This window comes from Salarias fasciatus, chromosome 5, assembly GCF_902148845.1.
Source record: "Salarias fasciatus chromosome 5, fSalaFa1.1, whole genome shotgun sequence".
NCBI lineage: Eukaryota > Metazoa > Chordata > Actinopteri > Blenniiformes > Blenniidae > Salarias > Salarias fasciatus.
In genome coordinates, this window is record NC_043749.1 from 18,482,722 (window position 1) to 18,496,845 (window position 14,124).

General features: G+C 41.5%; 1 protein-coding gene across 2 annotated transcripts; it reads right to left on the minus strand.

Annotated features, from left to right (window-relative positions):
* Positions 1–215: 215 nt before the first annotated feature.
* Positions 216–9,022, minus strand: LOC115389188 (transcription factor AP-2 gamma). 2 transcript variants are annotated; one of them, XM_030092647.1, is made up of 8 exons: positions 8,650–9,022; positions 7,771–8,232; positions 7,450–7,501; positions 6,197–6,268; positions 5,316–5,538; positions 4,025–4,143; positions 2,261–2,402; positions 216–1,858 (listed from the first exon to the last, which is right to left on the minus strand). In XM_030092647.1, the coding sequence occupies exons 1-8, from the start codon at positions 8,695–8,697 to the stop codon at positions 1,564–1,566; spliced, it is 1,413 nt and encodes a 470-aa protein (XP_029948507.1). In that variant the 5' UTR covers positions 8,698–9,022; the 3' UTR covers positions 216–1,563. The 2 variants fall into 2 exon arrangements, with proteins under 2 accessions (XP_029948507.1, XP_029948508.1); XM_030092648.1 differs by lacking the exon at positions 6,197–6,268.
* Between the last annotated feature and the right edge of the window lie 5,102 nt (positions 9,023–14,124).

Here is a 14,124-nt window from a genome sequence, read left to right on the forward strand (position 1 = left end):
AAAAAAAAAATCTTTCAACACATGACTTGACCATCATCTGTGAAACATTACTGAAAAAGAGGCTACAGAAACAATGGCGCTATCCATTTATAAAAAGTATGTGCACGACTATGTGTGTGTGTGTGTGTGTGTGTGTGTGTGTGTGTGTGTGTGTGTGTGTGTGTGTGTGTGTGTGTGTGTGTTTGGCCTTCACAACTACACACTGACTCAGTGTATCAGGCTTGAGGCTTTCATTTTATTTCATTTTGTCCCCCCCGCCCCTCAAACTTCAGAACAGTTTTAACATATTTTTCAAAAAAAGTATATCATGCCCACTTCCTAACCTCTACGCGATAAAAAACTAACCCATTTATAAAAGTTTAAACACATCATAAAAAGTTGAAACCATACACCAGAGTGATACCATTATTTACAGAAGCCCGTTAAATTACAACATAAATTAGAAAATATTTACATCCAGGACACGACACTGGATAATATTCTGTTTGGAATTTAATGTCTAATTAGAAACATTTTTAAAAGAAAGAAGTATGTACATTTGCACACACTCTCACAACATACATGCAGCACACTGGCAGGACTGAGCTTGTTGGTAGGGTGATAATAACTCAGGGTTTTTAAATACTAAGGAGGATGAATACCTTGCTCACAGAAAAAAAAAAAAAAGTTTCACCGCCATCTTTTAAAGACAGTGTAATAATGGAAGCATTGCTGTGCCTGTAATCCACATAAACACTGAAGAGGCTTCTATCGTTGCAACTTTAAGATCTCTGGTTTTAGACCGAGCACGAACTGACATACTAATAATCACTTTTTTCTTCCAGCCCAAACACAAGGCTTAATCATCTCCCAGGAAAAACAAAAAGCACGATAACACTGGAGCCGTTTTGAAGTGGTTGTACAAATCGAGCACAAAGAATAAAGAAAACTAAGTGGATTTTCTTCTCTCTCTTTCACTCTCTCTCTCTCTCTCTCACACACTCACATGAAATTGTCCTTTGCAAGTCCATTGAGACACAGGAAATCATCGGATTTGCCTGCAGACAGAGCAGGAGGGGGGAACAGAGGAATTCACAGCCACTCATCTTGAAATGATGTCCTCTCGGGAGAAAAAACAAAACAAAACAAAACATGTATTTGTATATTTTGTTTTCCTCTTGCTTGTCAGGGAAGGTCCTATGGCGGTAGCGTCGCCACACCGTCGACCGTGTTGAACTGCATAGTGGTCGGTCTGACGCGGCGCTCGCTACATTTTCACAGAGTGGGCTCCCATCGAGGACCGGTCGGCGGCGTTCAGCGCGGACGCCAACAACGGCTCAGCTGAAAGTCCACAACTTCTCAAAAATAGAAATTTACAGTGCAAGAGTGCACACACACACACACGCACGCACACACACACACATACACACACTTGCGTACCAATTCAGCTCTCAAAATGACAATACTTAATATTGACGTTTTTTGTTTTTTTTTTCCTATTAAAAAAAATGTCCAAAAAAGGGGCAGACCACGCAGTGAGGGATTCGGGGGCTCTGAAGTTCATACGGATTCTCCTCTGAGCTCTCATTTCCTGTGCTTGTCTATTTTGTCGGCAGATTTGCTCCCACTGTCTGAGGATCCCTGGGTGTCGCTGCCGGAGCTCAGGTACATCTTGTCCACTTGTTTTAGAGACTCGTTCAGGTAGTTCTGCAGCGAGGTCATGGCGGCGCAGATGGCCGGGGAGCCGAAGCCGTGAGTGATGAGGCTGAAGTGAGTCAGGCAGCCTTGAATTCCGGGTTCCAGGATGGGCGCCGGTCTGGTGTTACCGATGGACGAGCGGTCCTGAGAGAGCAGGTCAGTGAACTCCTTGCAGATTTGCCTGAGGGGGCAGAAACCCAAAATGAGGAAGGATATACCACATGCACCGATTCACTGGAGCCTGAGAGGAAATCCCACAGATGATACCGTATGTGAAGCACTTCAGTCAGCTCAGTACACCACAAGTTAGTTTGTTATTAAAAATGTGTTGATATGTCTACTCGCTACACCTCATTCTGCCAAATGTGCAGAAAAAACATGCAACAATCAATCATTTTAAGTAGGAGTGACTGGTTCAAATGCTGCTGTCTGTCCCTGAGCAAGGCCTTGAACCCCAAATAACCCTTGAGAGCTGCAGTGCAGCAGCCCAGTGTGCACAGTCAGCTATAAATAGGAAAGGTTACATACACAGGAACAATTCGCCCCGGGCATTATAAAGTTTCCTTAAAGAAGAGACACCTACTTGGCAGCAAGCAGCATGTTCTTGCGGGAGTTGACGTCGTTGCGCTCCACATGTGGCCTTCCCAGGTACTCGGCGATGGCCTTTGCGGGGAACTCCGTCTCGCACACGTAGCCAAAGTCTCTTGCTAAATGAACCGCTTCGCCTGAAACAAAAGGTTTGCATGAAATAGAGGATGTGACACTAAAGTCACCTGTGATGTCAAAGCAGTCCAGAGTTGAACCTCCTTTTCAAAATGGTTAATTTGGTGTGTAAACCCAGTTCAATTCCAGACTTGAACTTTTTTTCATTTCTAAAATGGAGTTTGCATGTTTTCCTTGTGTTCTCTCCAGGTACTCCAAGCTTCATCCCAGACATTTCAAGCTGATTCAAGATAATCACACACATTCAGTTTGACACCTGCAGGCTATTTAAACTTAAAAATTCAATAAATATCCTCTGGACTGGCGACTTGTATCGGGTGTTCCCCCATTGTGAACCCGTCCCTCATTACCCTGAGTTGGATGAAGTAGTTAAAGAAGATAGATGAATGGATTATTCCAGCATGGTCTTTGACAGACTGGTCAAAGATCAAATACTGCACGGCGGGCTATTTATCAACTTACAGCATTAAACTAGGGACCGCACTTTGGGCCTGATTTACACAAGTATTGAGGCAGATGAAGTGTAGCAGTTGAACTACAAAATAATCAGCTGTGCTCAGTCTTCTCGCTTTAGGGGAGAGGAGCTACTGAGATGAATTTATTTCCATCTTCAGGGTGGTTTGACTTGCATGGTCATAATGGGCTTATGTGGATAAATGCTAGCAGAGGTTGCCCAAGGCGCCAACAACACCGCTTATTGATAGACACGCACATCACTTCAGGATGCAGGCAGCTATTCAGAAGCACAAGCTTTAAGGTCAGCTTGCCCTCCTGGCGAGCCGAACACAAGATAACAAGGCTTAATTCAGCTTTGAAGGTCTCTAAATAACACGAGCCTCCAGTCATTCTCCTGCACAGAATCAGAAGCCCATTTATAAAAATTAGGCACATAGGGAGCAAAAGAGGGGGGAAAAGAAAAAAAAGATTCTGCCTTAGCCGGCAGCAGGTAGCTGTGATTAAAATGATACAGTGATCACAACGGAGCGGCCTTGTCTGGGTCGCGGGATGGCTGTTTATGAAAGTGAAGGTCTCATGCTGTCATTCTGACTCCAGTGTAAACACAAAACAGTCTTTAAAATTAGGCGCGTGAAGCGCTGTTGCTATTTTACAGGATGGATGGATTTAAGGGTGCAATTTATTTGAGGATGTTCAGCTCAAAGCCCTGCTGCACACGGCTGTGCAATGCTTCAGTTATGACTGTGCAAACAGCTTTAGATAATCATACACCCACAACAGTAAAGCATATAATGCCAACTTTTCATTGCATTTTCATTCCTTTCATTCTTGTCTTTCATTAGTGTTGTGTAGGCACTTCCACCTTCCAATCAAATACAAACTTGGAAACGATACGGAATTTTTTGAACGCATTCGGATGCATTATTTTGCATGCAAAGTGCCTGCTCAACTGAAGACCTTTCTTTGCACATGGACGTAAAGACAAAGTCGTTCCATGATGACTGAGCATCAAAGAATGCAACGAAGACAATGTATTGCATTTCAAACACACGCTGTGTTGAACAGTCGACGTTCCCACATTCTCGCGTTATTAGAGCGACATTCCAGTCAGTGAAAACAGCAATTATATCCGAGAAGGTGCAATGTGCTACTGAGTGACATGTCATACCTTCTACTAGTGAGGTAAGTAGAGTGACGTTGGCTGCCTTTCTTCTTCCTGCAGGCAGGTTCAGCCCAATCTTATCCAGTTTTTCTCTCAGAGAACGACCTCCATTTTTTGATTTGGCTCTGCAGAAAAGAAAAAAAAAAACAAAGACTGAATTAGTGATGAGCCAGTGCACACTCTTGTGTTATTGGCATTTTGAAAAAGCCCTTAAGATATCCATCCCTCTGAGAAACAATCGGTATAGATTAGTGCAACATTATCTTTGTGTAAACATACAGTATAAATAACATGTTAGGGGAGACAGTCACTCATGTGAGAGGTCTCGTAAAGCAGCTTCTCTTGACCCCAAAAAAAAATTTAAAAAAAGGGAGTCTACCGATACTTACACTCAAAAAGACCAAGAAGAAAAATCACTCATACATGCATTTGCAGAAGCTCTTAAACTCCCCACTTGCCACAGCCGATTCAGTTTTCTGCATGACTGGCAGGCAGTCTCTCTGTCTCTCTCTCTCTCTGGCGGGTGAGCGAAGGAGTATCTTTAGGGAGGCATGTGTGTACGAACACCCCCGCCCTTTCGTCCCCTTCTCCCCCTTGTCCCTCAACTAACAATCCCCCTCCTATTGCTATATGACCTACTTAAAAGTGATTGTGTATTGTGGTGTGTGTGTGTGTGTGTGTGTGTGTGTGTGTGTGTGTATGTCAGCATTAACACAGGCACATGGGAAGTGGCAAACATCACTCCCCGACTACAAAACGCTCCGGTCAGGAGTGTTAAGCATGTACTGCAGCCTCACAGTCCCTCAGCAGAACGCCACACAAACACATGTGCCATGAAGTCAACTGCTCGGGCACGGGAGAACCCACAAATGCGGCAAACTTTGACAAATGCATAAATACGCACACAGAAACACACCCACAGCCCTTAGATTGGTGCTCTGTTGATAAACTGATCCTCAAAGGAAATGCTGAACCAAAAATTGCAGACCACACAAAGAATGTCACAAACTTCTTTTTAAGGGGGAGTTAAAAAAAAAAAAATAAAAAAAATAAAGTGATGAGCTTTGGTAAGTGAGCCAAGCTGTGCTTTTAAACTGCTTCTCCCATTGGCTGCTGAGCTTTTATCCGCAGAGCATCGACATCAAGCTACCGTAACGGCTTTCAAAGAAAATTTTGATCAAATTTGGTTAATGAGCGGTGCGATTTCATTACTCTGAAACCTTCAAAATGACAAGGATGAGGTAAAATACAAACAAATCCTGGCCAGCTGTCACGTTGAATGAATGTGAGCTCTGACCTGCGTAAAACGCCGCCCAGGAGCGATGCGTTGAGGCACTCTGGGGCTGACAAACGCCTCTGGACCTCAGCCACGGTGACCTTGTACTTGGACGTGGAGCTCAGCAGGGAGAGCCGGCCCGGTACGGAGCAGAACACCTCCGTGGGGTTTGATACCATCCCCAGCAGGGACTCTTTCTGGAAAGGAAGGCCCAGCGCGTTGCCTTTCGGTAGAGTGACAGGACCTGGAGAGTGACGGAAACATCGTACGTTAGCCAAACAGCAAACAAGTCCGTACAAAAAGAAAAGAAAAAAAAAAGAAAAAGAAACAAGAAAGGTTGAGCAACAGCGTGTTTATATGTGCACATTTTTTGGGGTATGTATATAAGCTCTAATCCTCTCTCTGAGATGAGAAAATCTGTGTTTTCTTTGAATGTAATCATAAGAGTGTGTGTGTGTTCTGCTCTGCACGACTGATGGAACCAGCCTGTTCTCTACACAGGGAAGAGAAGGAAAAGCTACTGCACAGCGTTTTGTAATATTCCGTGGTTCATGAACCACTTTATGTCAGATTTCTTATCAGCTGCAGTGCCGTCATGCCCAAACGCTATCCATGAACAGGTACACACACACAAACACCCCCTAATCTGAGCCACAGAAACACATCAACGCGGTGTGATTTGGTCTCTCAGACTCTGTGAAACCTGGACAGTGTAACTCTGTTTAAGAAAAATAAAACTTTTTTTTTTTTTTTTTTAAAAACAAAACATCAAAAAGAAGAAATTTAGTTTGCAGATTCAAAAAAATGTTCAAGCCACCACAAATGCACTGACAGTCATCAGACAGAACAAAAACAGTACAACAGCACACTACAATACAAAACAGAACTATCTTCATCCTCACCCGCAAGAATGCCCCCCTGATAATAAGTCCTCTGTAAGCGATCAAGGTTCCTGCCACCTCGTAGTCCTAATACTGAGACAAAAATCACAGAGTCATGTGAGTGCTTTCATTCTGCTGTGGGGCACATAGCTGGGAATGACATGCCATTGTTTACAAGTGGAAAACCTAGATTGCCCATAGCGTGCCCTTGAGCATGGGAACAATATAATGAGCCATCGCTGATTTCCGTAACCAATGCAGACTGGTTGGTTTATTGTGCTGTGCAAATGGCTCTCTGCTTGTAATTATGCCTTGTCGGATCACACATTTCGTTTGTGTGCTTACCAAAAGCAACAACACTTATTGACTGCAAAATGTCACGTTGCCATCAAACCAAAGACAACCTAATGGTCTAAATATTAACATGTGACGTCTTTGAGGCATGCCAGTGAGGAAAAAAATAACTAAAGTAGACTATTTAAATGGTTTAATGTATTGCATACTATTTCATGCGTTTGCACTGAGCAGAAACAATGCTGCCGAGGCTAATCTTTCCCTTAGTCTGTTTAATAGACTCCTGATGACAAAACAGCAGGAATAAGTTTCTCCCTAAAAACAGTTCAAGTCTCAACAAATTACTAAACTGTCTTTCACATGCGAACCTAATGCCACACCCCGCCAAAAGCTGGTTCTGCAGAGCCAAGCAGCTTCGAGATCAGCTCGTAATTTCCTGTTAACGTGAACAGCGATTGCAATTGCAAGCTTAACCAGCCTAACGATGATCCAAAGCTTTCCCCTTCTATCACAGTCAACATCGCTGTTGTGAGATTGCCCAATTTTTTTTTTTGTGTGTGTCATGTCAGCTACAGTCTGCAGAATTTGAAAGGGGGTTCGCTGCGTTCCCACTGGGCAGCCATTCAAGCGCCTTCACCAACAGAATAGGCAGAGGATCACGTCAAGCTCAGATAAGTGCATCTCATGGCTGTGAGGATTATCATTGTAAGCGCGAGTGCAAACAGAAGACTCCTCCTTTGCTGCACTCTCACACTGAGTGCCCTGACATGCCACTATAGAAGCATGACATTTCCAAATATGTAGAGTGGAAAAAAAAAATTAAATACACTCCTTACAGTAAATTTCCATCAGTAATTACTGCATGTTTGGTTGTGCACAGGCACACATACTACAGGTAGAAGTCCCCCCCCCCCAAAAAAAAGTTTTACTTTTATTACTTCGACAGTTAAATTACAGTTATAAAAGATAACAAAACCCACCTTTTTTGATTACGGTCTGGTCAGCCATGACAATACTGTGGTCATCCACATGCTGGTAAAAAAAAGAAAAAAAAATAGAAATGAGAAAAGTTGCAATGTTATGGGGGTAGGAAATGTCATTTTTCTTCTATTAATCATGTAGCATGTACAGTAACTATATTGCTGCACATCCATTACTATAACTCTTATTTCACATGATTTACAATAATGCCTATGTTTTAGAGAGCTATACTTTTTTATGTAAACGTGCATGCACATTACTCTAAGCTTTTTATTTAAACATGTACAGTTAAGTATCGCACCAGAACCAGAGCTACTTACTTGCACATCCTCCAGTCCGTGGCCCATGTCGTGCATGCCCATATTGTCACCAATAACCGAGGAGTCCAGACTGTGCGCGTGCGGGGGCAGCAGCTCCGGCCGGCGGAAGCCTTCCCTCCTCACCCCGGACGAGCCCCCCTCCAGGCCCAGGATCTGGCTGGCCAGGCCGCTCCTGCCGTGGCCCCCGAGCCCCTCCTGGCCCTGCCGGCCGGGCCACGGCTGCTGCTGGTTCGACGACGGGGACTGGTGGATGGAGTTGATGTTGAAAGGGTCGCCGAGGTGCGAGTAGGGGTCGCCGGACTGCGGGTAGGAGATGGGCTGGTAGGGAGGCGGGAAGTACGGGGGCTGGAAGTCCGAACTGGCCGAGTGTGAGAGGGAGGGAGACGGGCTGTAGAGGTGCTGGCTGACCGCGGGCAGGTGGGGCAGCCGGGGGTTGCCATTGCTGCTGCCGTCGTGTCTTTCCTGGACGGGGGGGGGGGGGGACGAGAGAGACTGAGAGGATGTCCGCAGCAGGCAGGTGGTCCACATTTAGCATTTAGCGGTTCTCTTTTTGAAATTTCTCCTTTTTTAATGACTCTAATATGATCTCAATTGCTGCTGTCAAATATTGATTATATTTTTTGTAGAAAAAATGTTAGCTCCTATGATCATTTTCAGATTAAATTACTTTTTTTCAGTCTCAGATTAATTTCCCGATTCGCAACTTTTGTCTCCTAATTTTTGTTCATTTGTCATCTTTTCCAAATCAATAATATGTTTTAGCGTTTTTCAGAAAAAATAAGTGACCTTAAAAAAAAAAAAATCTACCCACGCTAAATGTGGCAACAAACTTTTGCTCCATGACACAATGTTCTCACTATCTCTTTAAGAAAAACTCACCTCGCAGTCATCCTCATACTTCACGTTGTCTGCTAATTTCCACAACATGCTGGTCGAGAAAAAAAAATACAAAAAGAGAAAGAAAGGGAGAAAAAAAAAGAAAAACACCGTCGCCTGCGAGTTAGTCCAGGTAAGAAAAAATGAGGAGCTTCCTGGTGATCATGAACACGATTGTTGTTCTTCAGCTGCAGGAAGAAAAAAAAAACGCAGAATTGCGGGTCTGAAGAGCGGACTGACCGACCGGCTGACTCTCCCGCCACAGAAATGACTTTTCACAGCTGCTAGGAGCGAAAATAGTCGTTGTCAAACTGTATTCCTCCTCTCTCTCTCCGGGCAGGGCGCTCCGCGCTTCTGTTGTGAAAGTGGGAGCATCAGAAACTTGACTCCCTCTTATGGACAAAACGGCGACGTTCAGTCTTCTTGATGCAAACTTGAGCTCTTGTTCTATATCTGCGGCGCGGCGCCGGGTGGGCGGGACCCTGCGCCGTGACGTCACCGAGCAGGTAAATGAAGGCCGCGCTGATTGGCGGGCCGGTCGTCCAATCAGAGGTCGGTGCGTCTGTGCGGCTTCTCCGCCGATGTTAAAAAGTTAAAAGCCGTAATCCCGAGGTTTACTGTTGCTCACTTTTCCTGTAGTAATGTGAGGGATGTCTTTCACCGGATAATTTGTTTTACTGTTTCACTCAAGGCCTTTCATCACAGGGCCATAATATTTTCTTTATTATTTTATGAATAAACTAAGATTAATGTTCATCTTTGTCAAAACAGTTTTCCACTCATTTAGTAGCGATTTAGTGGCTTATATTAACATCGCTTAGATTAAATACGGGCGTTTCTTTTCAATGGTCTGATTGGAAGCCTTTATTTTATTGTTTGATGCTGTTTGTGTAAAAAAAAAAAAACAATACAACATTCACAATTGTTGCAGTGACGGTTATATGTTGGTTTGTTGCTGTTTCAAGGCAATATGATGAGTATTAAATAATATTCCAAAGTAGAAGGTAAACATCTCTATACAATGTTTAATAGACATTTTTTGGTTTAATATACCATTATGTAAATATGCACGAACTATTTAAACTAAATAATTATTGTCATTATCTGGCAGAATTGTTTGCTGTATATTTTTTTAAGGACACCTCACCCAAATAGTGTAATGTCGGTTGTAAATAACCATTTTTCTACATTCAGGTAAAAGCGTTTTTTTATGTAGAAAAATAAATAAATAACGCAATGTATGCAGTTTGAATTGTTGGGTAGACTGACAGGTATTTAAACAGACCCGTGACAATTTAATGTTGGTGTTTCACAGTGGTGGTTAAGTGCTCGTTTCAAACCGCAATAAGCCCCAGGGCTTAGCTGCATCATTCTCTCAAAAACCTCCAAAGCTCAAAGGATCTCCACAAACAGCTCTTTCTCGGCTTCATTTACATTTTGGTTGAGTTTTGCAACGCTTAAAAACAAAGCTGCTTTGAAGCTTTGATATTCATCACATTCCAAAATAGGGCTAAACCATGTTTTCTTTTTTCTTTTTTTTTTAAGTGAATCAGGCCTGAAGTCACCTGCTTTATTTCGATGCTGATGAGTTTTTGGAAATTTGCATTTGGTTGTAAAACTAAACATAAACTGTTACACACATTTTTATAGTAATTCTGTATTTTGATTTGGTATCAGGTGAGTCTCTGTTTTAATTTTCTCCTAATAGAGAGACCTTTATTAGGATGCCAGCCTGTGGTCCAAGCCAAGCTGGGAGCATCCGCTGCTCATGGGAACAGCGAGACATGGCCGGCTGAGGATTATCTCCGTTTTGCGTGTTGATTCTGATCTTGTTGTGATGCGAAGCAGAAGTGAAACGCCCGGCCTGAACGTTGAAACAAACATATTTACAGGGGTGAAGAAAGTTAGTCACGCGTGAAGAGTCGGTCATGTTTGGCCAATCCTCTTATTCGTTTGGTCAGTTTAACGAGAGCTTTCAGGCTGATATCAGGAGTGGGGTTATTGTGATTAGTGGACATGATATTCAATGTACACAGTGCTGCATTAAAAGATAATGGTATTTTCTTTTAAATTCGAAATTTCAGCTTTAATTTGATGAGAAGAAAGCACACCTGCAATTAATATAAATTAGCACGAACACGTTATTTTAAATCCTTTTGTTGATAAGCAGACAATTTTCTTAGATTTCTAATATTTTTATTGAAGTAAAAGCATGTTCTTATTTTTGTAGCGCAGTAAAAAGAAAACAAAGGTCATACAACGCTGTTCTCAGTGCATCTATTTCCAAACCACACTGGTTCGCAACCCAGTGGGCACAAACCTATTTACACAAACATTTTTGGAAGAATTAAGAATCAGTCTGATTAACACAGTCATTTAAAGAGCGCACAGATAAACACGATTATTATATTGCAAAGCGATAAAGAATATCTTTTAGGCGAAAGCGACAAACGTTTCAGTGGGCTTCAAATCAGATCTAAACGGGAAATCCGACTTACCCTCCAGTCTAACCTCTCCAGCACAGACATCTGCAGAGCTCCAGTCACTCCAATCCCACCGAGACGCCCGGAATGAGTGAAACCACGGGAGATTTACGTCGCTGACTTCACCTGATTGACGCGCAGTGCGCCTGCGCAGTGCGGAGCGCTACACCTGAGAGGAGCGCTTCAAAACAGTGTTCAGAGATGTCACATGCCAAAGAAATAACTCCCCCATTTAAAAAAAAAAAAAACCTACACGTTTATTCGTTTCGTGACACAAACCCGCACGCATTAAAATGAGTGTTATTGTTTTCAAAAGAGCTCAACCTTTTATTTTTAATAATGATAAAAGTGATTTCTGGAAAATATTGGATTTAATCCACACCGTTTTAGGTCTGATCTAATGATTATCCAGCACTGTATACAAAGAAGTAATTAATATCCTAGAGGCAAAACGTTTGGAATATATTAACATGATCTTCAATAATTATATTAATAGGACGAGGTGACAAATTCAAGAAGAGGTAATTCCACCCTCAAAGCCATATAGCCCCAGGCTGACCACAAGAATTTGCTTTCAAAAGCCACTAAAGCTTTTTTTTTTTTTTTTTAAGACAAAAAAACCCCCACTCTTGTTATCTGATCTCTCCAAAACTTTATCTTAGCTGATGAACGGATCAAAGTGTCTCCGGTATGTGGTTGAGAATGTATCCTATTTATTTTGTCAGGTCTTTACAACATAAACTGAAAAAAAAAGTTTCAGGCAGAAAGAAAAGCCACTCTCACCACGTTTGACGATTATTTCCTCAATATATGAGCGTGATCTTGATATTAACGATAAACTGTTTTTTTATATATATTTTTTGTACAGAAGTGTCGTTGTTGGAAAAGATTAGATCCATTTGAGTCATTTCTTTCGAAACTGATTTAAATGGCAAATAGCAGTAAAAATGGTTATGAATGCAAATCTCAACATAAGCTAGTTTAAAGGAACTTTACAGAGCTGGTAGTGCAATAATTCTTACAAGGTCCTTTATGAGGCAGTAGGTGATAGATGTAGTGTATATAATATTTGTTCCTTTAGCTCAATCTTTTCTCATTGCTCCCAAAACTGAGGCTGCATAACTTCCAAAACAGACCTTTATAATAAAAAAAGATCTCTACCAAAAACGGTTTTAATAATCAGAGGTGGATTAATTACAAAGGAACTTATTGCGCTGCAGGCCCAATGATTCTCTGTTGTCCTTCACATCCAATGATAACTGCGCAGAGAGCAGCAGTAAACCGCCACCACATGCCAAACTGAGATGAAGACAAAACAATACTCTGATTATTTTGATATTCAGTCACGATAATTGGCTTATTTATGGAGTAACGAACAGTTAATGGAAAGCAGACAGACTTCTCTCTTTGTTTGCTTCTTTCAGTGCGCGCAGACAGCTTGGATCCATCAGACGGAGTGGAGAGATAAACGGGCCTCTGCTGCCACCTTGTGGCTCCGCTCAGTCACTGCAGCAGCCTGGTCATGACTGCATGGTACAATAACCTCTTCATCACTCGTTTATCATAAAAATTAATTCAAATATGCTCTTCTGTTCTTTCAATAAATTGAATATTTCACATTGTGAAAGGATAATATTGTGCTTTTTGGTTACTACTCCACAATAATATATATATGTAAAATATATATAATTGTAATGTAAAATATTACTGTCACATATATGAGTGGATTATTATTATTTAAATCATATTTAATGTACGTTTAGCAAAATATATGAACAGCCTTAAATCTCTGTAGAAAAAAAATCATCCAGACTATCCTCTGTGTCTTCAATATCCACATTGTTTCTGTCTTTCATTGTTATGTTAGGATCTGGACTTTCATCTTGACCTTAGTCAGCTGCAGTTTTCTCCAGCATCCTTTGACCCTCAATTATAAACCAGTAGATTAATGAATGATGAATACTTGGAATATTTATTTCATTTCCAGCTGTAATATAATCCAAAGAATCCTTCTATGGAAATTTGTTACTCAGTTAATTCACCACATCCATGATATTACAAAAAACTGAGTAAAACATCTGCAAACAAGCTGCTTTCTTCTTTACCGAGAAGTCAGTTTAAAGTGTGTGTGTACTGCAGCTTTCAGTTTTTCACCTCTTATTGTTGGACAGCTCTCGCTGCCTCTGCATCACTGCAGATTTAAACAGGATAAGCTACGCATAAACCATAAACTGTATCTGCATTGCTGATGTTAGGAAACAGAAAATCACAATATGAAAACTGCTTTATACGTTTGGAAGACATAAAATATACTTTAGATGGCCCAAATGTTAAATCTGGTCAAATATGACAACTATGTTGAACAAACATTGAAACAATAAGACTTTGGGTTATCTATATGTAAGAGGAATTTTAAATACATGTGAACTTCAGTTGTTTTTGTTTGTTCTCCTGTTTGTCTTTTCATATCCTATTTACTATGATTTTATACCACTTCTATTACTGTATGTAGTAGATTGTTATTTTACATGTTCACAATATTACTGTTCTTCTATAAATACTTTACTGTGCATTAACACTGTATACAACATTTCTTTTTCTAAAACAAGTAATTAAAAGGTTTCAAGTAAAAGAAGCTGTTGCTCCCATGTCGATAGGACCCTCTGTGGTTTTTCTCCCAGACATTCACCTCCAGTATCGACACGTTCACGACCACGACAGGGAGCTGCTGCTGCTGTTGTCATCTCAGGCAGGTTGCCTTTTCTTACACTTTGTTTCACTGAGACAGGATGAAAGGATAGTTTTTCATTTTAATTGCAGCTAAGCCTGGATGGAAGTCAATGCAACGGACTTATATTTAGCGACGGCACTAAAATATTCATTATACATAAACATCAACATTCACACAAACTACCGGTACTATGATCGTTTACAGTGTGACTCTGCAGGCTCCTCGAGACAACCTCAACAAGACATGGACAAGTGACAGGACTGG